The following is a 20,654-nucleotide window of genomic DNA, read 5'->3' on the forward strand; positions in this document are numbered from 1 at the left end:
GAATTTCTTTGTGATTATTGCATAATAGAATATTAAAGGAGAATATTCAAAAATTAAGAACCAAAATCCTTCAATATTCTTATACTATAACATTCCAATTCTAAATAGAAAAAGCAAGGACTCAAAACCCAATCCAACAAAAGAAGAACTTTGTTTAGAATTTTGAGAAGGGATTTCTCTTCAAGAAGCTTATAAATCTAAATAGGAGAATAGACAAGCCATTAAAGGGAGGTGAGAGAAGTTGAAGAGAAAGAGAAAGAACAAGACATTTACTTGTGCTGTATGTGACAAGGCTTAGGCAAGGAACACATGGCAAGTTATTGCAAGAACAAATCCAGAGAGCATAGACAATGACACTTAGTTTTCTACTACTCCTACTACAACTAAAATAATAAAAACAAAAACTTTAAAAAGTTAAAATTTATAAAAAACAATAATAGCAATACTTGTTTGTTCCTTTCATATAACTGTTATTGATAGGTTGCCTAATCTGCCTAAAATTTATATAATAAGCTAAGAATTAAATTAGTTTTAGAGTTGAACCAGTTTTGTAAAACCTAGCTTCAATTTCACGGTTTTGTATTCGATTTAAAGTTGAATAGGGAACAATGACCAATCTGTATATATGTATGAGTATGTATATATATATATATATATATATATATATTACACAAAAAATAGTTCTGAATGGGGGACCCGCCAACTGTCGGGATGAAATGCCTGGTCTAATCTTGATTGTTCTTTCTCGCTGGATCTGAAGATCTTTAATGACCATATTGAACAAGATCTGTGCATGCAGCGACGCTTCCTCTGACCGGAGGCCAAGCCCGAACAGGACGATTCAACAACTGATCAATTATAGCCAACCATCAGAACTCAGTAAAAGATAAGAATTAGTTTTTTTTCTCATCTCCATGAATGCAAGCTTCTCTTTCCGATAGGCAACTAACTTAGAGCAAACTATCCTCTAACTCAGAGCCTTAGAAACGTAAGCCCTGTAACACCATAGTTCTGAGAGCAAAGTTTTTAAACTACTGGACCTGATGTTGACGGAAAAGCTAGAATTGAGCCTGCGTTGGCAGCATTCCCAGTAGGGGTAGAGGGACCCTCAGGCGGCATAGTGGACACCATGCCAACCCTCTCAAATAACCCATGAATCTTGTTGAGAAGAAGCATCTGAGACGGATCTGACCCCTTCAGAAAGCGCACAGCATCCGGACCCTGGAACATGTCATCAATCATAAATACCAACAGTGTAAGAAATCGTACATATATATATATATATATATATATATATGTCGCTTAGTTCAAGATATCTCTCAAACTGTTCAATTAGTCACCATCATGATGCGACTTCTTATTCACTTCATAAGCTCTTGGCAAGAGATCAACCATTGGGTCAAAATTACACGTGAACACGTTGACACCTACCCATTAGCCAATCCCTATTTACATCCTAATTGCAACCAAGAATAAAGAGACATAATTCCTGCTGACACTCAAACAAGAAAACTTATTGGAATTTCCGGACTTTCCACTATATTGCCCTTGTAAAAAGCCTTCCACCGATACAAAGAAGGCAGGTAGGTGGTCTGAAGGCTTTCGAGGGCCACGTTTAATGTAAAGTCGAATAGCAAAACTTATGCATTAAAACTGGAGCTGTGCCAAACTTATAAAAGAAGTTTCATCTGACCTGGAGCTTGTCAAAGAGTAGACGGCGCTCAGCTTCAGCTTCTTCTAAGCGCAGCTTGAGATACCTTCAAAACATACCATCATAAACACATCTAAGGCCATGGTATCGAGAATGATCTACGACATGATCTATAAGCATCATAGAAGTGTGTGTACCAGATCAATTGATGCAAAGCATTATCAGGACTACTCGACTCGAGCAATCCAAGGATTAAGAGAAATCTTCCAAGACCAACTCAAAATATCCTAATGTGAAGTAAAATATTCCTAAGCTTGGTAGGTGTTCAGTCTGAAAGCGGTCAGTATTACCTGCTCGTATATTCTTCTTCAACCTTCTCTACTTTAGCCGACACAATTCGCTGAAGGCCCTCGGCCTCCCTCCGGGCTTCGTCAGATTTGAACTGGAACATCTCTGCCTCTGCCCTTTTCAGCCTCACAATTGATTCCAACTCTTCTATTTGTTGTTTCTTTCTCTGTTTCTCATACTGTGAAAATATACAAGAGTGGTAAGTCTGTCCAGTTCCTTAATTACAATAGTTACAACGTGTAAAATTGATTATTTCAATAAACTGATAAGATTTGTGATGCTTTTTTAAATGAATCGAGAACAGATCAGTCGAAGAAAAGCAGATTGTGAGCATTTACAACTGAAGTTATCCCTGCAATGGGTTCAGGTGTACCTGAAGAATACAAAAACACTACAAATGAAGCCAGGATATCAAACCAAGGGATACAAACGTGAGAAAGAGCCAACTTTCAGTGCCCATTCGACGCATCCATGCCTTCTCAATTACTATTCTCAATTAGAAAATACCAGAACAAGTGAATTATATTGTTGAATGCACACCAGGAGGTCTGCAAGCTCCTGTTGCTTGTCCTTAAGTTCTCTGTCAGATGATTCAAGAGCCGATCGAGCCTTCTTCACCAGTAAAACCTTCTCTTCGGCTACACCCTCTAGTTTCGCTATGACTTCTCGAACAACTCCAGCTACACGGTCACAAACTTCTCTTCTATCAAGGACTTTAACATTGTCTCTTTCCTTGTCTTTCGACTCCACGTTCTCAGTATCTGCTACATGATATTTGATACTTACGTCAGACTCAAGCCTCCCAAATAATATTTCTAGCAGATAATCACGGAGTGCTGACATCCAGCATTCTGGATAGAGAGGAGCAAAAGGTAATTGAAAGTAGGTAAAAAAGTGCAAAAGATAATGTTCACTTTGCTAATGACATACAGCATATCATAAGATCTGACACACCTTGAAAGAAGCATAGTATCTCCTTGATTGCAGAACTGGTATCAAGTCCATTCTTCATTTTATCTAAAACCTCCTGCGCCTTCCGGCCTAAATGATTCCCCTTAGTGTCATCGGCCATATGGAAAATCCTTCGCACATAGTCCAGCTCTTTCCCCAAAGAGTCTCTCTCCCAACGCAAGGCGCAATTTTGAAATACATCCCTAGCCCAGCCTAGAAGTTCAGAAACACCTCCACAAGCTCTACATCGAAAAATCAATTCACAAGAATTCGAATCGCGGTCAGACCCTGCCTTAGTGCTTACACCCATAGATATTGTCCCACTTCTCATGGCACAATCAGAATGCGTCCAGTGTGAACAAACATCGCATCCGAGCCATCGGAATGTGTTGGCATCAAAATCGAATTTGCTACACATCACGCACATGCACTGGTTGCAGAAACCTGACATGGACCTACAACATTCACATGTGCAATCATTGGCTGGGAGCGGGCTTCGACAAGAAATATTGCGGCAGGTTTTGTGGAAGAAAATCTCGACCAGTGCAGTGTGGAACACACTTATGTCTGGAAGAAGAAAGGCCAATATTCCAGTTTTCAGAGCTACGAATATTTCAAGCTGGGTCTTATGAGCCCGCATTAGTCTTTCAGGGGTAAAATCACGACGAATTGTTAACAGCCTCTGAAGAAGAGAAAATTCCTCTCTTCGATTTTGATTGCCAAGAATATCGCGTACATCAGCCTGCATGGAATTACCATTTAATAAGAAGGGCAGCTAAAAATATGATGCAGGCGAGGTACATAGAGCTTATAAGGTGATTCATTAAGGATCACTTACACATGCGAACAGAAAAGGATAAAAATTGAATACACACGATGCCACGACAAGAGAGAGGCATACTCTCACGTTGACAAGATATTGAGAGACCCTAATTTTTATGACCCTTAAATATTGCGTACATCGTGGAAAACTACTGGTGAAATCACATTTCCTTCTGAAACATAATCACTGTAGCAAACTCCACCTACAAAAGACGTATTGATATGCAAATCACGACCATTGACACTAATATAAGTTTCGAAATATGAAAGAGGGAAGTATTCACCTTCAATTCCTCCAGGGATTCATCAGGTTGCTCTCTCATCCGCTGTGCCATAATATCAAGAGGTTCTTTTATGATATCTAGGGGCTGGATTCGGTTGGAAGTATTTACCCGCTGAACAACCTTCTGTTCTGCCTCTTCTTCGTCGCCCTCTTCTACCTCTTCGTTCTGTCCTTGTCCTCCAATCGTGTCTTGCTGGGACCCTACTTGCTGCGACATTTTTATTATGAGACCTTTAATCCAATGAAGCTTGAAGAGACGATAATTTTCCAAGAAATTTGAGTACATTACCAAAGAAGTTCAACCCAAGGCTCTTTCAGGAACATATATATGCACGCTGTTTGCGGAAGTCAGGTCTTGAACATACAACTGTGCAAGAACTGGACTTGACATAGTGAACTTCCTGAAACATTTTACAAGGACGTAACACCTTTACATTCCATTACGGTGTGTTCTTTCATACTCTTCATGTGTTACAACGATGCTGATCCTGATCTTCGTAGCTAGTCACCTGCTCTTTGAATTCTGAAGGCAATGAGTTTGAGATAAAGATAGGATTGACAACTTCTCGCATACCGTGGGCCATGTCTCTCTAGAGCTAGCACTTTCTGTAGGCGAGTCGCGAAGTTGCGTGTTGCCAGCCCAGCAGGGCTCAGTCCCAGTACCCGTTCGACCTTCTGAAGACACCAGAGAAAGCGATATCTGTGGGTGTGACATAGAGGCAACACTTGCTCGCGGCTGGAATGGTGCGTTTACGTTATGCAAGTTCACTCCTACGTTCAGCTCTTGACCCCCCCCTCCCTCGCTGTGTGATCGACTCCTTTTCATCCTTCAGAAGTCTGTCTTGTATGCATAACCAGGAAGCGCATGAGATCTAAGTCAATAGAAACTCAAGCTAGAAACATACAACACTCAGTTACTGGATTAAATTCTCCTGATAAATACGAAGAGTTGTTCATAACAAATAACATATATATGTGCAAATAAATTTAACTACAGACACTATGTTTATAGCTATGAAGAGTAGACTGCAACCAGCAAACGAGTTACCCGTAGCATAACTTCAAGTGTCAATTAGATAAGACGCTGTGAAACGGCCACAGCTGCAGTCCACTTTCTCCCATGACATTGCCTGTAGTTAGATACAAGTGTGACAAGAGAAACGGGTCTCATAATCCCAACCGACAAGATCAATAATCAATAATATACTCTCCGCGAGAACAATACTATCCGCCTTCAACATGCACAAAATGTCCGCATGACCTCATATACTCAATCGAATTCATCAGAGTAAAAACCCACTCACGAAGCGGCGCTCCACTACCATCGTTATTGAAGTCAAGCACGACCCAGCCAATCCACCTCCCTAAGACGACGACATCAGGTCAAACGCTTCACGCCCTCCAGAAAACCGCAATCGCAACCCCAATCGCCACTGCTCCAATTCCACCCCAATCAAAACTCCCAGCGCTCTCAAACCCTCTCACATTCATCGCCACAAAAACGGCCCGTCGTACCTATTCTCGCTACACCTCCCCAAGCAACGACGAAGCGCAAAAGCCTCTCTCTAATCCTTTCAACTTCCTCCCGGCGTGAGCCATCGTCCGATCCCTGTCCCGCAGCCACAACCTGCCAATCACTAGCTAACTTCAACCACCCGATCGCACCAAAACGAGTTTTTCCGCACGCATAGAAGTCAAGACGGCCGCGCGCAAACTCTCCAGTTGCAGCAGCTGTAGCTGGCAGAAGACGACCCGAATGGCTATGGCGGTCAGGATTTCGCAAGTCGAGTTATCACAAAAAGGGGGCCGGACTCCGACGTCCTTTCCAATTTGAAGGACAGTTCAGGACAGAAAATCCCTCGGTCAAAAGGTAGATGACGACTATTTCCATTTGTAATCTTCTCCTTTTTCTAATAAAGAGCGCGATGACTTCCAATTTAGCGGCCACGAACCATACGACTTGACCTCATAAAGCTCCTCTCTGTCTCGCTTCAACCGAGCAGGAGAACAACAGCAGGAGGGATTATTTAGGGGTGACGAAGTTCCCCTGTTCCCCATCCCTGTTCTAATCATAGGAACTTCGTCTCTCTCTCTCGCTTAATTTCGCTGGAGCCATTTCGTTTCGTGCTCCGCTGCAGTTCCGTTTCGAGTTTCGTATTCTGCCCGTTTTTGTCAATAAAAATTTGGTATTGCGTCGGCCGATTGGTTCTTCAGCTTCTTCATATCAGACTGGTTCTTAGCTATGTTTCTGATCTTTAAATAGCCATGCATTGTCGGCACACGATTTCCTATTTTGTAGCGATGAAGTTTCGGTTCAGTTAGTCGGGTTTTTGAGAAGGCTGTAATTGTTGTGAAGAAACACTGTTCTGGAGGAGCTCAGTGGAGCGTGGACAGTTGTTCGTGTTTTTTTTATAAACTTTGGTGGTATGTTGAGGTACGGAGTTCGTTTTTTGATGTGTTTCTTGTTTTGCCTGCTGGTCATGATCTGTTGGAAGGAGCTTATTGGTGGAGGTTTGAGTTGAACAGGTCGGATGTGTCTGTGTCATTCGTTGGTATCGCATGTGAGCTACTGGATCTTTTTATCCTGGCATGTAGAGAAAGGCTGCGTCGAACGTTTTATTAATTCACGTGAATGCTTGCAATGTTTCCATGAGCTGGTCGTATGTTGGAGTTTGTGAGCGTCTGCTGTGTTATCAATGTGCTCCGTGAAGCGCTTTCACTAACTGACAGAGGATTCACGAAATGTTTTTTTTTTTTTTTTTTTTTTTCTCGTTTTTCTTATTTTTCTCACCATTTTTCATGACAATTTTCTTCCCTCTGCAAGATGCAGGTACTCTGAAGAAAAGTAGTTCCGTTACAGTCGACTGGTGGTGTGCGAAATAATCTATTCTGCAGTTTTGCGGAGCAACATCGAATCATCAAAATACAGGTCATGCGGTAATTTTTCGATTGCCTGTCCGTGTGCACATGAGATGGCGAATACAGGGGCTCTGAAAATTCAGCGGTTTTGTATTATTCAACTATCTTCAGATCTTCAGAATCCTGTTTGTGCTTTCGAAGTAAATCCACTCAAGCTGCGTTCCCTTCGGCAAGTTGGTGGAATAATTTGAGCTTGCTTGTAGAGCCACTAATTCTGAGGTGTTCATCGATTAGAGCGTAGCAACATGATGCTGCAGCAAATAATGAAACCTTGACGAGAGGGTACAGTTAGAATTGGTGCTGCTTTCAATTTACCTTGCCACTATGTGGTTCAGTTAGGGACGGTGTTAGTTATGCTGTGACCACGAACGGCAACTGTTATCCCAGCAGCGAACTTCCTGTAGCATCCCATTTTTCGTTACAAGATGTTTGTCATGACTACTGCTTATGATCTCCTAAAAGAGGCTATTGAGATGCAGGAGTGGGTTTTGACAGTTTCTAACAGTAATGTTGAAGCATGTCAACTGATAGGTGCTAATTTCGAGAAACAGAGAATATGGCGGTCAAACAGCTCCTGAAACTGAAATTTTTCAACGTAAGTTATTTCTCGTGGTAATATCTGTTCCTGACGACAATGCTTCCTACCAGCGCCTCATACCGTGCAAGATGTGATGTGATTGTTAGCGACTGAACAATCTCTCTTTAACATGGAGCACGGCTTAGCAATGTTGTGGCTGCTCTCTCCGCTCCAACCTATTTTCTCCTTTCTGTACTACCATGTAGCACCCTCTTTTGTTGTGCCTCGCCTCTTCCTCTTTCCCTCTCAACTTTAGGCCATGTTATTTCCCCCCAACATGTGCGATCAAATGTATATAGACATATATGCTGTTAACCTCAGATCTGTGGATGTACATCTTTGCAATGTGTCGAGTTCCATTATCTCTACAGAACCACTTGGGTTCAAGTAATCTACATGGTAGGTAACCATTGACAGGCACAATTGCCTCCATTGGATTAGAGTTCAATATTGCTGAATATGGGCTGCATCGTGGGAACGTGTTTCATACTCTCATTTCGTCTGTTGCTATAACTCGTCTAAAATAAAACTGGATTGCATTGTATTATATGGATCAAGGATATTTACCACAGATGTAACAGCTAGGTCATACCTCGGATCAAATTATGAAACATAAGCAAACTTGATTTGTGGCTGGTTTTCACAGGAAACCTTTTCTTTTGACAAGTTTTTTGACTCCTTGGTGGAAGGCATCTCACCACCTATTAAGATTGAAGAATATGATACCGCAGTTGGTGGTAGTGACACTGCAATTGAATCAATTTTGCAGTTTCCGGAGGCTCCCAAATTCCGCCCTCTCTTTGAGGGTGCTCGGAAGGAAGTTGGTGACCTCTGTTTGAAGGTGAGTTGTTTATGGAAGGGACTTCACTTTGTCAGTTCTATGCGGCTTGCCAGCTGAATTTGAAGGAATTGCGACGAATTTTTTTGCAACAACACCGCGGAGTCCCAAAGCAAATTCTGCACGTTGGTGCTACAACTTCCAAAAGACAGCGTTTAGAGTTAGAACAGCTGTGGAGGGTAGAACCGTCTGTAATTGTAAATGAACTTACAGGGCCAGTGGTTTAGATCACAGCTATGCATCGAAGTGTTGTTTGCAACTGAGGGTCTGGTTTGTTTTTGCTTGACTACCAGATTGATGTTGTTTTGGACAAACTCCGAATGGATTTTGTAGCGTATGAAAATAAGCATAAGGAGAGCTTTGAGGAGGTGACTGCATTTCTATTCATTTACTTCACATAAATGGGCTACTTGTGAACTTTATTAGTTATTTTACCCCTGCTTTCCGCAAATTACATCATATTCATTGAAATCACAATATCATTTCAGCTACTCAAACTGAATTTTATTAACTCTTTACTTTCAGCTATGATAGAGTGCGTCGCATGCTGAAAATCACGTACTTCTTTGTGTGCAGCTACAGGAGGGAGTAGAAGATTTGACAGAGAACTTCGATCGGTTGGATTCTCGAGTCGCAAGTGTAAGTGAAACTGCGGCTGAAATTGGTGATCAACTAAAGGTAACAACCCCCCTCTGCTCACCTTAGTGCAAGATTTATACCCGAACACCCTAAACATTACAGGAGTATCATACCTGCTAGATTGCATTGACGAATAGACTCAAAAACCATCTAACTCACACTGTAACTGACACTTGTACTCATTAATTCGTGCCTGTAGAATGCAGATTTTCAAAAGAAAACTGCAAACGAAACCATCAATCTAGTGAGAGTAGGTATTCACCATATGATTTTGTCATTACAAACAAGTGCTGTGAGAATTAACATTGAGTAATAATTTTTCGATTGGTACTTATAAGTATAAGTCTTGTCTGCAAGTTATGCCCTGTGAGTGTTCAAGCGCTTTACATCATGTACATCATGCCGCAGCAGATACATTAATGCAGCAATAGTGTCAGTTGACCACTAGGATATTAATAAATTGTGTTTGCTGCGGCAGTTCATGATGTACTTCAACGAAACTTCAGGGTACGTCGGAGAGGAGCCATCCTTGTTTTTCGATGATGATCGAGTTGCTGAGGCTGCAGCAGTTGCTCAAAAACTCCGTGAGTCAACTTGTTTGAAATAATACTGCACCAAAATAATACTATTATGATTCGTCGCATGGAGCTACACTGTTATAAATGAAAGACATCGACTTTGGATATCACTGGCATGTTTGCTCATCATGTTTTAGGAAAAACTTTGCGCCTCAGGAGCAATTGCTGAGGACAGTATAAGTGGTGTACATGGAGTACCAGCTCACACTGCTTTGAATGGAAATGGTGGTTTGGAAGTAGCAGCCAAAAACTTGCAAGCTTACTGTAACGGTCAGTATCTGGCCGACATGCATGTTAATAAATCTGGATGTTTGTCAATTCTTGATTCCACTTCATTGAAATTCTGCTTCTGGAAATTAATTCTAGTGCATGCCTGCTGGCAGAGTTAGAAAATCGACTCTTGGGGAAATTTGATGCAGCATCTCAAAAAGGAGACCTTTGGACCATGAGGAATTGTGCTATTATCTTAAACCAGGTAAAAAGCTCACATTCAGTGATAACAATGTGTAGTGAATGACGTTTAATTTGTGCAAAAGTTATGATCACCCTACTCAAAGAACTGATTCTATATTATATTTGATTGCCTTGTGCGGAAATTTACGTCAGTTTAACAAAGGAGGTAGTGTCATGCAAAGATATATTGCATCTAGACCTATGTTTATGGACTTGGAAGTAATGAGCAAAGATGCGCATGCTATTCTGGGAACTGAGGAAGGCATTGCGCAAGTGGACGATCTCATGAATAGTCTCGCTTCTGTTTACAAGGAAATCGCAGGTATAATTCGAAAACTATTTCGTCTTAACGATTCCTTGACTTTGACTATGAAAAACACGATTTAGATTGTGATTGTAGAACAAGTTGAGCTGAAAGAAAATCAATTTAACAGACAGTGTCCAGACGGAGGCAAAGACAGTGGCTGTTGTCTTTCCATCACCTGATGCAGTCATGTCCATTCTTGTGCAAGTAAGCAGTTTGTGATCTCATCCAGCTTGTTCTCAACATTTCTTACTTTGGTTTTGCAAAAATTAGTCTATCTTTTGGAAGCATGCAGCTTTCAATCTTTATCCTTGACTCACATTCGATTTTTTCACCTTATTTAGATAATACATTTTGTAAAGGGTTGTTTTGAAGTAATAAAGTAGAAAGCTGCAAACAGAGAGTAATGGAGCAGCGGGTCAACTTGTTGATAGAGAAAATTGTTTCAAAACCATCACTTTCAAGTCCGCCACCCATGGAACAAGGTGGTTTACTTCTTGTAGGTTTTTCCTAATCCATTCTATGCACGCTTCTAGCAGGACTCTGTATTTCTTTCTTTAGAAATCAACTTCTAGAACATAATTTCGTGCATCTATGTCTTAAGGATCTGGGGTTTCCTTATCCAGTAGAAGATATTTTGAGTTGTAATTTGATAATAGTCAATACAGGAATGCTATCCTAAGAGAAATTGAAACCTGTGTAGTACTTGAATATTCTTTCTGGAGCATATGGAAAGACCAAGGAACTGGCGAACGAATTTCAAGCAATTGGTTGTGGGGAACTAAATATGGAGGGTTGGTTACTCCATCACTTTAAAACAAAATAAGAGCTTAATTCCTACCCACTCAGTAAAGGGTCTATCAAGAGCTTGATTCTATACTATTCTGCGGAAACGTCAGAATATGAGTTCTGCCGATCATTTTTGCACGTCACCGAGATTTCCGGATCTGCTTTCAGTTACGTTTAACCTCGGTGTTCTTCACGAGTCTTTGCGATCAGCTGAATTCAATTCCCTCATGTTCAGTAACATGTCTGTAAACTCCGCAAACGTTGTTTCTAATTGTGCAGCCTGCGTTGAATCTTTATTCAAATCCTACTTAGAAGATTATGCTGAGTTCGAGCTAACTTCACTAAACCAGCTCCATAAAGCCAAGGTCCAAACTTTACTTCTCTCTTGGAAGCTCAAATATCAAAAGGTGAATTTTGATAGAACCCTGGGCAGAATGAGTCAAAAATTAATATTTTGAACTGAAGGACTTTGTTAAGGCAAAGGATCACGTCAACATAACTTGTAAGCTGCCATTGTGGGACTACCTCCAATGTAAAGATGATGTCATCAACAGTCTAAGTAGAACCGAACCTGGAAATGAACTTACACTCAAGAATCAGAGTATGTCAATGGAAGCTTGCTCTCAATTCCTGCCTTATCTAACACTGGAGCTTCTTTCACCCACTGCTCACTTCCGTTGTATTTGCGTTCATTCTGCCTTCATATAAATATCATTGTTGTCAGCCCTTCTGCGACATCCTTTTCATCAGCTTCCTGATGCAGACATTGGAGCTCAAGTCGTGTCCACTAGCTGACATTTCTCAGTCGCGAAGAAATTCAATTCTACATCCATTCTCACCCGTATCGCCGCAAAGGAGAAACTCAGCCATGCATTCTTATGCTCCCATCTCAGTGTCAGTGGTGGAAGAATTTGTGGAGTGGAATGAAGAGGCTGTAACCCGTTGCAAACTGCTTACTCTCAAGGTAAGCATTTTATCAGCCTATCCAAGTAATCTGGGTGAAGGAATTGGTTGAACAGGAAGACCATTTTATTGCAACGATTATTAACCGTCATGATATGTTTTTGCCATGAGAATGATATTTTTTTCTTTTTTTTCCTTTTTTTTTTTTTTATTGGCGATCAGGAGCCGCCTGGCATCCTCGCGACGAATATGAAGGCCATATTTACCTGCCTCCTTGACCAGGTTGTTCTCCTTGCCAATCTGTGAGTGCGAGTACTGAATCATTGACGTTTTTCATGGCCCATTTATTGAAAATCTCCTGATGGATGTTCTCATGGCTCATCAAGCAGGTGAGCCAGTATGTTACCGAAGGTCTGGAGAGAGCTATTGAGGCATTGAAAGAAGCTGCAGCCCTCCGGGAACGTTTTATGTTCAACTCAAACACCAACAGGAAGGTCGTTTCAGCTATGGCCGTTGCAGTACGTGGCCTCTATCCTTCCTGTAATACCTACTTGACAGACCAGGCCTTCTTGAGTCATGGCCCACGGTCAATCGTTCCATTCACCAGTTATCACTAGAACCAGAAAATCTGTGAGGAAATGATCCCTGTCTCGGTGAATGGAAGCCAGGCAGAAGCTGCATCTTCGGCAGGAGAAAGTAGCTTCCGTGCTTTCATGGCGGCCATTCAAAGTGCAACAACCAACATGACCATGCTGCAGCGAGTATATACGTAACCTTAAATACCCATATGTTTGCATCGGTGATCTGCGCACATTGTTCCATCACAGTTCATATTGCAATGGAAAGAGTAAATAAAATCTTTACTGATTTGATGTGGGTTGCAGTTTTTCAACGCATCAGTTTCACAATCCCTCCTGGCTCAAGAGGGAGCACATGCTGCGTGTTGTGATGCAATTGCATCAGCAATAGCTGACGCTGAGAATGCAGCCTTAAGAGGACTACAGGGCTCACTTGACACTGTCCTTGCTGAGGTTCTCACGTCCTTACCTTCTCTAGTTTATCCTAATTGAGCACGACCACCTTAGCTCCTTCTCTCACGGACATTTTTTACGAAAATTTGTTAAGCTCATACTGTTGCCGGGTGTAAAATTCGTGTTCTCAAAATCGAGGGTCAGGTTGAAAGGTTGTTAGCCGCAGAGCAAAAAGCGACAGACTACAAGCTGCTCGACGAGAGTTTGACGCCTGAGCCTACTACTGCGTGTTCGAGGTCTGTCGTTCTACTCTTGATTACAGAAACTACAATAAATTGATAGTTAGAGGACTTCTGAAATATAGATTGTTTTTTATGGCAAAACTTCACGTATTGGATACTCAAATTATGAATATGTACCTCAGTGTAATAACTTTTGTGACACGCATGGCCGAAGTAACGAATGGAGCCTTAGACGGGCTCAACAGAGAAGCCTTCTTGATACAACTGGTAATTCACCTAAGCTTCATTCACAGCAAACTTGAACACCTCGTGGGGTGATCCTGGTCAATTACCCGTAAGTATCACGTGGAGTTCTGATTATTTGTAGTAATAATCTTGTCTTACAGGGGTATGGACTGTATAAATCGCTGATTCAGAACTGGAAGCGATTTGCCTTCAATCCAAGGTTACATGATTGATACCTTCGCGGACACAAGCGTAACATATCAGTCTAAGTTTTGAATCCCCTATTGCTATTGGTGGAGCTTGTGTATAATTTACCTTGACTAGTGGATTGTAGACAAGACTTTCATGTCTGTCAATTAATGTGACCATTTTGCAGTGGGGGTCTGCGGTTGAAGCGTGATGTATCTGAGTACGCTGCCTTTGCACGAAGATTCATGACACCGGCAGTTGACGAGAAGTTTGTTCTTTTTGGGATGTGAGTTGTTTAATCGTTAAATGTCTCACAAAATTTTTCTTGAATATTACCTATCTTGGAGCGACCGAACTGATAAAGTTCGATGTATATTTCGAGTGCTCTCATGGCAGGATGGTGAATGTCTTCATCGTAGCACCCGAGAGTTTGCCTACCTTGATGGAGGGGATGTTACGGGATGTGAGAGAGGAAGCACTCGGGTATTCAACTTAATCTTCGAAAGCCTTCTCGAATGCAGTACTTCGTCCATGGTTGCTGAGTATGTACCAATCGCTCATGGCTTTTCCTGTGCAGATTAATAGAGTTGCGAGATGATTACAAGAAAGCCAAAGTTGCTAACATTCTCAGCAGCATGAACACGTGAACTATGCTGTCATATGAAGCAAATAATTGGAAGGAAAATCTAAGATTTGTTTCAGGTTCTAAGGCCTACTCTTTCCTAATCCAGCACTGTAGTAAAAAGGAAAAATTACACGCTTGAATTGGATCATTTCAAAACTAATCAGTCGCATCTGCAGAGGGGAAAATTTGTGATAGTTAGTGAACTAATGCAAAGACAATCTATCCGGTAGAGTATACATCTATACAGTTTTAACCTGATGAAAAAAGTTGTCCGCAAAATGAACTGAAAAAAGGACGTTGGTCAACGTGTAACATGAAATAATGCGGACATGCAAATTTTCTTGACAATTTAAGACCGTTGTAACAAGTCTTATCAGGTTATGAATTATATGTTTGGCTAGAATTCAAACTATGTCTAAATATAGATAAGTTGATGCACTAAATTCTGTTACCTTACTCTTCAAAAACACCCACAAACAAAAATCCGTCGAATGAATGCTCGGCATATGTGAACCATACATACTAGTTTCTGATTGTACACCACATTGTGACTGCATAAATCCTACACAATCCATCGGTGGGTAGTCTCTCCGCAAGAAACCTAAACCAGAACTCTCGATTCTTAATCTTCCATCCATTTTACCAGCTTGTGTTTGTAGTTCAGCTCAGGGAATGGCAGGGCAGCACTTTCACATTTCACCTTCTCCCGGTACTTCTTCTCTTGGTCCACAATACCTGCAAGTTTAACAGAAATACAATGAAATGTCGCGAATCTCTTCACCTTTGGCCAAATTGTAACAAAGAAAGCTGAATTTTCAGTCATTTTCAGTTCAATCCACTGAACAAACATTTCTCGCAGGAAGTAGCGTAAAATTTTGCAACATCTGTGGGATCAGATAAGGACCTTCAAACTCAACACGTTTTTGCTCTCTCGCTTTGATCTCCTGTGCTTGCTTGTTTCTGAGCTGGTCCTCAAGCGAATCCAGTAAACCTTGTTTTGTCTGTATGAAATAGTGTTAAAATGTGGGTTACAAAACAAACGACATATCCAAGTATGCGGTCACATGCCACAAAAGAATAACAAGCGTGCGATACTTAATTAGTCTGGTAATGATCCGATTATGCTGGAGGTGATGTGAATATTGTCTCAGGATCTACCCTCCTCTGTTCAGCGAGTTGTCTTTCTTTCTCAGCTGCGGCCATTTTTACCATCCTCTCATTGTTCTCCAGGTCTAGTCTCTTCTGCGCCTCGATTTCAAATCGCACTTTGTCTAAAGAGAAATACAAAATGTGTATATTGTCGTGTTAGAAGTTGAGCCGGTACATGACAATTCGTGTTAGAAAGTGTATTCAGTCTATGTAACTCTAATCGAAGTAGGCAATGTAAACCAAGGTTTTCAGCAGACCCAAGTGTTTGTTTACTTCAACGTCGGGATACCTTTCTCTCTGAGTTGATTCTGTCTTTCTTCATGCACCCGATTCCACAGGCGCTGGCGCTGGTCTTCCTCACGCTTCCATCCGGCCTCTCGTTTCGCCGATTCAGCATCCTCCTCGGCTTTAAATTGCGCGTTTCGGAAGGAATCGTCGGCAGATAGCCTGGCCGCCACAGCTTTCAAATGGTTTGCGTATTGTTTAGCTTCCCTCTTTTGCGCATCTTTGAGCTCCTTCTCCTGCAGAATTTCTTGCGCCTCTCTTGCAGCTGTCAACGCCGCACACTCCGCCTCGAATCTCTTGTCTGCATCATTTTCTCCATTCCTCGTGCACCTCAGACCCTGGTTCGTCGCTTGGATCGATTTGTTTCTCGCATCCTACACAAGCAACGGACAAATAAGCCAACAACCCAATTTCACATATGAATTTCATGCCATGCACAAGTTGCATTTGAGACCAGTCGAATTGTAACAGGAGTGTTGCTGTAAAATAATCCGGACAGGAGGAAGTAACCAGGTAGCATTTCCTCTCTGCTTGTGTGCGCTTTAGCGCCTCTTCTTCCTGCTGCCAACGCATATTCATGGCTGCCATTTCTGCCTTGACGGCCGCTTGCTCCTCAGATCTGAGTTTACTCAACAATTCCATTTGCTCGTTCAAGACGTCCGTGGCCTCCACCCTCTTGGCTGCCTTGGTCGCAACTTCAGCCCAAAGCGCCTGCTCCTTAATCTTCAACTCCCGTTCCATAATTCCCTCCAGCTTTCTGTTCTCCTCTTCCTCAATGATCTTCCGCGCAACTGCTTCTTCAAGCTGCCGCTTCCGGCCTTCGACGGCGCGGAGCACTGCCAGCTTGGAATCTTGAACACGCACGTCATCCGCATTGTCGCGCCACGCTTTGTCCATCATCTCCTGCGCGTACCGGTCCCTCTGGCATGCCTCGGTATTTTGCTTCTGTTTGAGCGCTCGCGATCGCGCCTCTAGCCAGGCCCGCCGTTCGGCGAGTGTCATAGAGTTGGTCTTTAACTCGTCATTCAAGAGCTGATCTTCCCCCTCCAACAAGGCTGACAACTTTGCTCGCCGAATTTCAAGATTCTGTTCTCTGCACTGGCGAATGGCCTCTTCCCTCGACTCAATCTCACGCTCCTCCCTCTTCTTGATATGCTGTTCTCCAAACTCCGCTGCGCGCATCAGTTGGTTATACGATTTGACGGCCTGGATGTTGTCGGCTATCTTATTCTCGTACATGCGCATCTTGTAAATGCGATCTTCGTTGGATGGCATCCGCATGGGTCGCGAGTATTTTGCCATGGCGGAGTGATGTTGAGCCCTTCAACAATTGCACACAACGAAGTCCTCCACCGTTGTTTCAAAACCTAGTATTGGACTCCACAGTTTGACAAGCTAGCGACACTCTGATCCTCGCGATCGTCAAGTGCGAAACTTTTTTCTGAAAAATTGGAAGCTAATTTCCAGTAAATTTCAAATTTCCTATAAGCTCAATTCACGAGCACAAGCATCTACTACAATCCCCGAACGACTAATGATGTGCAAGCAATTGGTAGAATTCCTCCCACTCCCAGTTGCTCTGCAAGAACCAGCCACATCTCTGACGCGGACAGAGCGAGCAGAACTTTGAAAATTCACTCCTAATCTCAAATCTTAAACCACTGCACTACCTTCCAAGTCGTCTCAAACGTCGTGATGACACAAACTACCTCACTACCCACGACATTTCACACATCCTCGTCGTTGCTCTCTCGAAATTCCGACTCTCATCCAAACTTCTGCAGCGATACAATGCACAACTGTTCGATACATCGACAACACGCACACCGGGCATAACACGGTCGAATTCTCGCGATCAAGAGCGAATCAAAAAGAGTCTCTTTCAAGAACAGGATAACGACCACGCAGCGGTGTACCCAAATCGCACAGAAACAGTGTGAACCCGAACAATTAGGTGAAGAAGGGAGGGATTCAATGCCAAGTTCATTGCGAAGAAAGAAAGCGCTGCGGTAAGTGATGATGGTTTCGGCTAGCGGGAAGATGTCAGTTGTAAGTGATGAAGGGATTATTGTAACTGCTTTGAAACATGCCAGCTGAACCAGCTGAGCTATCCCCCAGCTTCTGGTGAACTAACAGCAGCTGCCCTCACCGTGTGCATACAAGTTTCTTGCTTCAAACAATTTGGATCGCCCCGTTCGTATCTCCACTCTATTGAGGTCCCGCGCGCGCGCACTTCCAACATGGTTTGGACACCCACGTCCCGAAACTCGTTGCAGGACAGAATTGTGATGGCTGAAAACCTCGGATTCCAGGTCTGGGGACTATATACCCTGCAGGCAGGATCTGTGATTTCAAATGGGCCGAGGTCCGACCGATGCCTATGAGGATGCGGTGCGAATGTTGAGACCCTGCTGTTTCGGTGATCAAGGAACACTGTTCTGGAAAAGTTGGATACCGGGACACGTAACTTTGCGGTGCGCTTGGCCGTCCATTTGCTGCATGTGTTAGACACTGCGATTGGGCGATTGGGTAGATAAGCTTCATGCCACTGTTGCCTTCACGTACACTTCACTATTACTCTTCTGTCTCTTCCAATAAAGCTCTTTCCGGCTAACATTTTCATGCTTGTAGCTGGAGCACATTTCCATGCATGTTGTTAATCTTCAGCTGCATCAAAATCCTTTCTTGGTGAGGAGAAGATTTGTGGAAGATGCTCCCGATTCCTCTACTTTTAGGGTTTGTACGAAGTAACGTGACAATTCCTGAATTACTCAACCTCGCAACTAGACCCTCTGGGGTTTTTGTGTCCTGTGTTAGACGCATTGGAGCCCTGCCCCTTGGATACCAATTGTGTTGATGGGTTTATTATTCAATTTGAGGTCGAGCAGGAGCAAGCACTAGAAAATCCAGTCGGTGCTCAATAGCTGAGTGGACTAGGCCATTGGAATTTCCTTTTTGCGTTCCGCAAAGCCATAGCTGCGTCTGGTGCTGACAAATTCAGCAGGATTGGAGTTGATTTTTGTCAATTGAATAGGTCATAGCTGATTTGAAGTCGAGGAGAGAAGCACGGTCGTGCATTCGGGTGAAGCGATTCCTCGTATGGATGCAAGAGCGGAGCCTAAAGCTTCAGCTATCACCGCGAATTCTGAGGTAAACCTTCTCCACTTTCTCGCGTTTTTTTTCCTCATCATCATCGTGAGGACACACACCTGCTGCAATTGCTTTCTGAATCACATTTATAAAAACACGAGTCCTGTGTCGTGAATCACCAAATCTACGCACGCCATAATTAGCCGAGTAAGCCACAACTGTCTCAACCATTGTGCTAGTCAAATCTGCAAAGCGATCTGCAATTGCAGCAACCATGTCAATTAAGTCAATTCTACTAAGCTCTCGATTTCTGTTTGGATCGTCCCACTGAAGCTTGTCACTGTGTCCAGTCGCAGGCAGCTATGGCTCAACTGAAGCAGCCCCCTCAACCTCGTCGCCCAAGCTACATAATGCTGGCCAATATGACCATCCTGGTACTCGTACTAGTGGCGAGCGGGCTAGTTCCCCTAAAGGACGTGCTATTCGCTGTCTTCGCCTCTGCATACTTCGTTGCAATGGGGAAGTTCGTGTACCCATCTCCCACCAAGGAACGTCCACCAAGTGTTTTCCCTAAAAACCGCTTGCTGGGGTACTACGTTGGGGTTGCAGGCATCATAGCCATCCCCTTTCCTGCGGCTTACATTCTGGGGTCTTTTGTGAAGGGCGACCAAGTGGCCATGACATCAGCAGCTCCACACTTGTTCCTCCTAGTCTGCCAAGTGCTAACAGAAATGACAGTGGCGAGTATGGTGACGGCGGTGTCTCTCCCTGTTCGTGCACTCGTACCCATCCTGTACAACTCCCGAAGGCTGGTCACCCTTTCAGCATGGCTGGAGTTTGAGTTCGCTCGAGCACCAAGCGATTCTGCAAGCTTCCAATGGATCATGTTCGGGCGAGGCCTTGCAACTGTGAACATGGCCGTCTGGACGTTCAATCTGTTGGGTTTCCTGCTGCCTGTGTACCTGCCCCTTGTGATGAGGATGCATTATGATCTGGAGAGGCTGTCCAAAGAGCACCGAAGCTGAGAATCTGCACCATCTCCAGGTGCTGCTATGAATCCTGCATATCTGTCTCACTTTTCGCTTCCACATCTTTCAGCAGTTGAGCCCATTCTATGCTCGACTTCAGCAAATTCTGAAGCTCGGTTCTTCTGCCCTCACTATCTCATGTTGTGCATATTTCACTGTCTCATGCTGCTGTGTTTGTATATTATAATATGATGCAATTTTGTAGGTATTTGTACAGTGAAGGGCTGCCTTCCTGGTTCTTTACCTCTCGTGAATGACAGGAAGTGGTTGAATGTGACATGGGTTAAGATTAGGATATTCTTGTAGTTTTTTATTTTCTCTGTTTGATGTGGTGTATCGGTCTTGTTGAAAGTAATAATAATGACATATTAATTTATTTCTCAAAAATCTAAAAGGGTTTGAAAGAGGTTTTGAATGTTTCATAAAGTAATAAATTTCACAAAATACGACAATTCATTCACGTATTTAAGTGTATATATAAGACCAATAGAAACTTGTAAAGTTGAGTGCACAATATATTGTAATAAAAATGGATATACCTCATGCAAGAATGTTCTGTGAATTTTTTCCATTTAACCTACTGTGCAAAATTTTGTTTTTGAAATTCTAGTAAGTCTATTCAAAATATATAGATACACTCAAATATTCTTTTTAAAACAAATAGTGAAAAAGATCTGCATATATATTATATTATATTTTGCTGTTACAAAGTACACTTACATGTATAGAATATATGTGCTAAGGAGATTTTAGAATACATTATATTAGTAATAATAATTTTTTATAATTATTAGA

General features: G+C 42.6%; 4 protein-coding genes across 44 annotated transcripts; 2 read left to right on the top strand and 2 right to left on the bottom strand.

Annotated features, from left to right (window-relative positions):
* Positions 1 to 389: 389 nt before the first annotated feature.
* LOC112287825 (OBERON-like protein) lies at positions 390 to 5,968 on the bottom strand. Of its 20 annotated transcripts, none has more exons than XM_024531316.3 (10): positions 5,571 to 5,928; positions 5,104 to 5,166; positions 4,630 to 4,892; positions 4,057 to 4,263; positions 2,954 to 3,692; positions 2,540 to 2,763; positions 2,002 to 2,177; positions 1,694 to 1,757; positions 1,041 to 1,221; positions 390 to 848 (listed from the first exon to the last, which is right to left on the bottom strand). In XM_024531316.3, the coding sequence occupies exons 3-10, from the start codon at positions 4,879 to 4,881 to the stop codon at positions 667 to 669; spliced, it is 2,025 nt and encodes a 674-aa protein (XP_024387084.1). In that variant the 5' UTR covers positions 4,882 to 4,892; positions 5,104 to 5,166; positions 5,571 to 5,928; the 3' UTR covers positions 390 to 666. The 20 variants fall into 20 exon arrangements, with proteins under 20 accessions (XP_024387084.1, XP_024387081.1, XP_024387085.1 ...); XM_024531313.3 differs by having other exon boundaries at positions 5,104 to 5,185; XM_024531317.3 differs by having other exon boundaries at positions 4,630 to 4,896; positions 5,104 to 5,185.
* A 103-nt stretch (positions 5,969 to 6,071) lies between these two features.
* Positions 6,072 to 14,656, top strand: LOC112287823 (exocyst complex component 5). 21 transcript variants are annotated; one of them, XM_073537020.2, is made up of 27 exons: positions 6,072 to 6,204; positions 6,412 to 6,489; positions 6,886 to 6,992; positions 7,506 to 7,569; positions 8,198 to 8,392; positions 8,683 to 8,757; positions 8,966 to 9,067; positions 9,228 to 9,278; positions 9,507 to 9,612; positions 9,763 to 9,876; positions 9,990 to 10,081; positions 10,213 to 10,381; positions 10,494 to 10,570; positions 10,764 to 10,862; positions 11,067 to 11,157; positions 11,432 to 11,559; positions 11,916 to 12,116; positions 12,278 to 12,337; positions 12,445 to 12,573; positions 12,724 to 12,816; positions 12,940 to 13,086; positions 13,231 to 13,322; positions 13,451 to 13,535; positions 13,655 to 13,713; positions 13,870 to 13,968; positions 14,079 to 14,165; positions 14,260 to 14,656. In XM_073537020.2, the coding sequence occupies exons 4-27, from the start codon at positions 7,531 to 7,533 to the stop codon at positions 14,327 to 14,329; spliced, it is 2,460 nt and encodes an 819-aa protein (XP_073393121.1). In that variant the 5' UTR covers positions 6,072 to 6,204; positions 6,412 to 6,489; positions 6,886 to 6,992; positions 7,506 to 7,530; the 3' UTR covers positions 14,330 to 14,656. The 21 variants fall into 21 exon arrangements, 19 of the variants coding, with proteins under 19 accessions (XP_073393121.1, XP_024387056.1, XP_090110023.1 ...); XM_024531288.3 differs by having other exon boundaries at positions 6,113 to 6,241; XM_090253897.1 differs by having other exon boundaries at positions 6,131 to 6,489.
* Positions 14,617 to 18,157, bottom strand: LOC112287828 (uncharacterized). Of its 2 annotated transcripts, XM_024531325.3 has the most exons (5): positions 16,252 to 18,141; positions 15,746 to 16,115; positions 15,466 to 15,578; positions 15,212 to 15,308; positions 14,617 to 15,042 (listed from the first exon to the last, which is right to left on the bottom strand). In XM_024531325.3, the coding sequence occupies exons 1-5, from the start codon at positions 17,041 to 17,043 to the stop codon at positions 14,930 to 14,932; spliced, it is 1,485 nt and encodes a 494-aa protein (XP_024387093.1). In that variant the 5' UTR covers positions 17,044 to 18,141; the 3' UTR covers positions 14,617 to 14,929. The 2 variants fall into 2 exon arrangements, 1 of the variants encoding a protein (XP_024387093.1); XR_002971419.3 differs by lacking the exon at positions 15,466 to 15,578 and having other exon boundaries at positions 16,252 to 18,157.
* A 389-nt stretch (positions 18,158 to 18,546) lies between these two features.
* Positions 18,547 to 20,235, top strand: LOC112287829 (uncharacterized). Its single transcript, XM_024531326.3, has 2 exons — positions 18,547 to 18,891; positions 19,182 to 20,235. Exons 1-2 carry the CDS (start codon positions 18,841 to 18,843, stop codon positions 19,854 to 19,856), a joined length of 726 nt encoding a protein of 241 aa, XP_024387094.1. The 5' UTR covers positions 18,547 to 18,840; the 3' UTR covers positions 19,857 to 20,235.
* Positions 20,236 to 20,654: the final 419 nt, after the last annotated feature.

Source organism: Physcomitrium patens, chromosome 10 (assembly GCF_059467195.1).
Source record: "Physcomitrium patens ecotype Gransden chromosome 10, ASM5946719v1, whole genome shotgun sequence".
Lineage (NCBI taxonomy): Eukaryota > Viridiplantae > Streptophyta > Bryopsida > Funariales > Funariaceae > Physcomitrium > Physcomitrium patens.

Excerpts from the sequence above, each read along its gene's own strand:
- LOC112287825 (XM_090253909.1), bottom strand. The coding sequence starts at position 4,881 with ATGAAAAGGAGTCGATCACACAGCGAGGGAGGGGGGGGTCAAGAGCTG. Across the intron at positions 3,693-4,056 it reads AATCCCTGGAGGAATTGAAG|GCTGATGTACGCGATATTCT; the intron begins GTGAATACTTCC and ends AATTCCATGCAG. Across the intron at positions 849-1,040 it reads AGCTTTTCCGTCAACATCAG|TTGTTGAATCGTCCTGTTCG; the intron begins GTCCAGTAGTTT and ends ATAATTGATCAG.
- LOC112287823 (XM_073537020.2), top strand. The coding sequence starts at position 7,531 with ATGGCGGTCAAACAGCTCCTGAAACTGAAATTTTTCAAC. Across the intron at positions 9,068-9,227 it reads AAATTGGTGATCAACTAAAG|AATGCAGATTTTCAAAAGAA; the intron begins GTAACAACCCCC and ends TCGTGCCTGTAG. Across the intron at positions 13,969-14,078 it reads AAGTTTGTTCTTTTTGGGAT|GATGGTGAATGTCTTCATCG; the intron begins GTGAGTTGTTTA and ends CTCTCATGGCAG.
- LOC112287828 (XM_024531325.3), bottom strand. The coding sequence starts at position 17,043 with ATGGCAAAATACTCGCGACCCATGCGGATGCCATCCAACGAAGATCGC. Across the intron at positions 15,309-15,465 it reads AACTCGCTGAACAGAGGAGG|ACAAAACAAGGTTTACTGGA; the intron begins GTAGATCCTGAG and ends TATTTCATACAG. Across the intron at positions 15,043-15,211 it reads AAAACGTGTTGAGTTTGAAG|GTATTGTGGACCAAGAGAAG; the intron begins GTCCTTATCTGA and ends TTAAACTTGCAG.
- LOC112287829 (XM_024531326.3), top strand. The coding sequence starts at position 18,841 with ATGGATGCAAGAGCGGAGCCTAAAGCTTCAGCTATCACCGCGAATTCT. Across the intron at positions 18,892-19,181 it reads CTATCACCGCGAATTCTGAG|TCGCAGGCAGCTATGGCTCA; the intron begins GTAAACCTTCTC and ends CACTGTGTCCAG.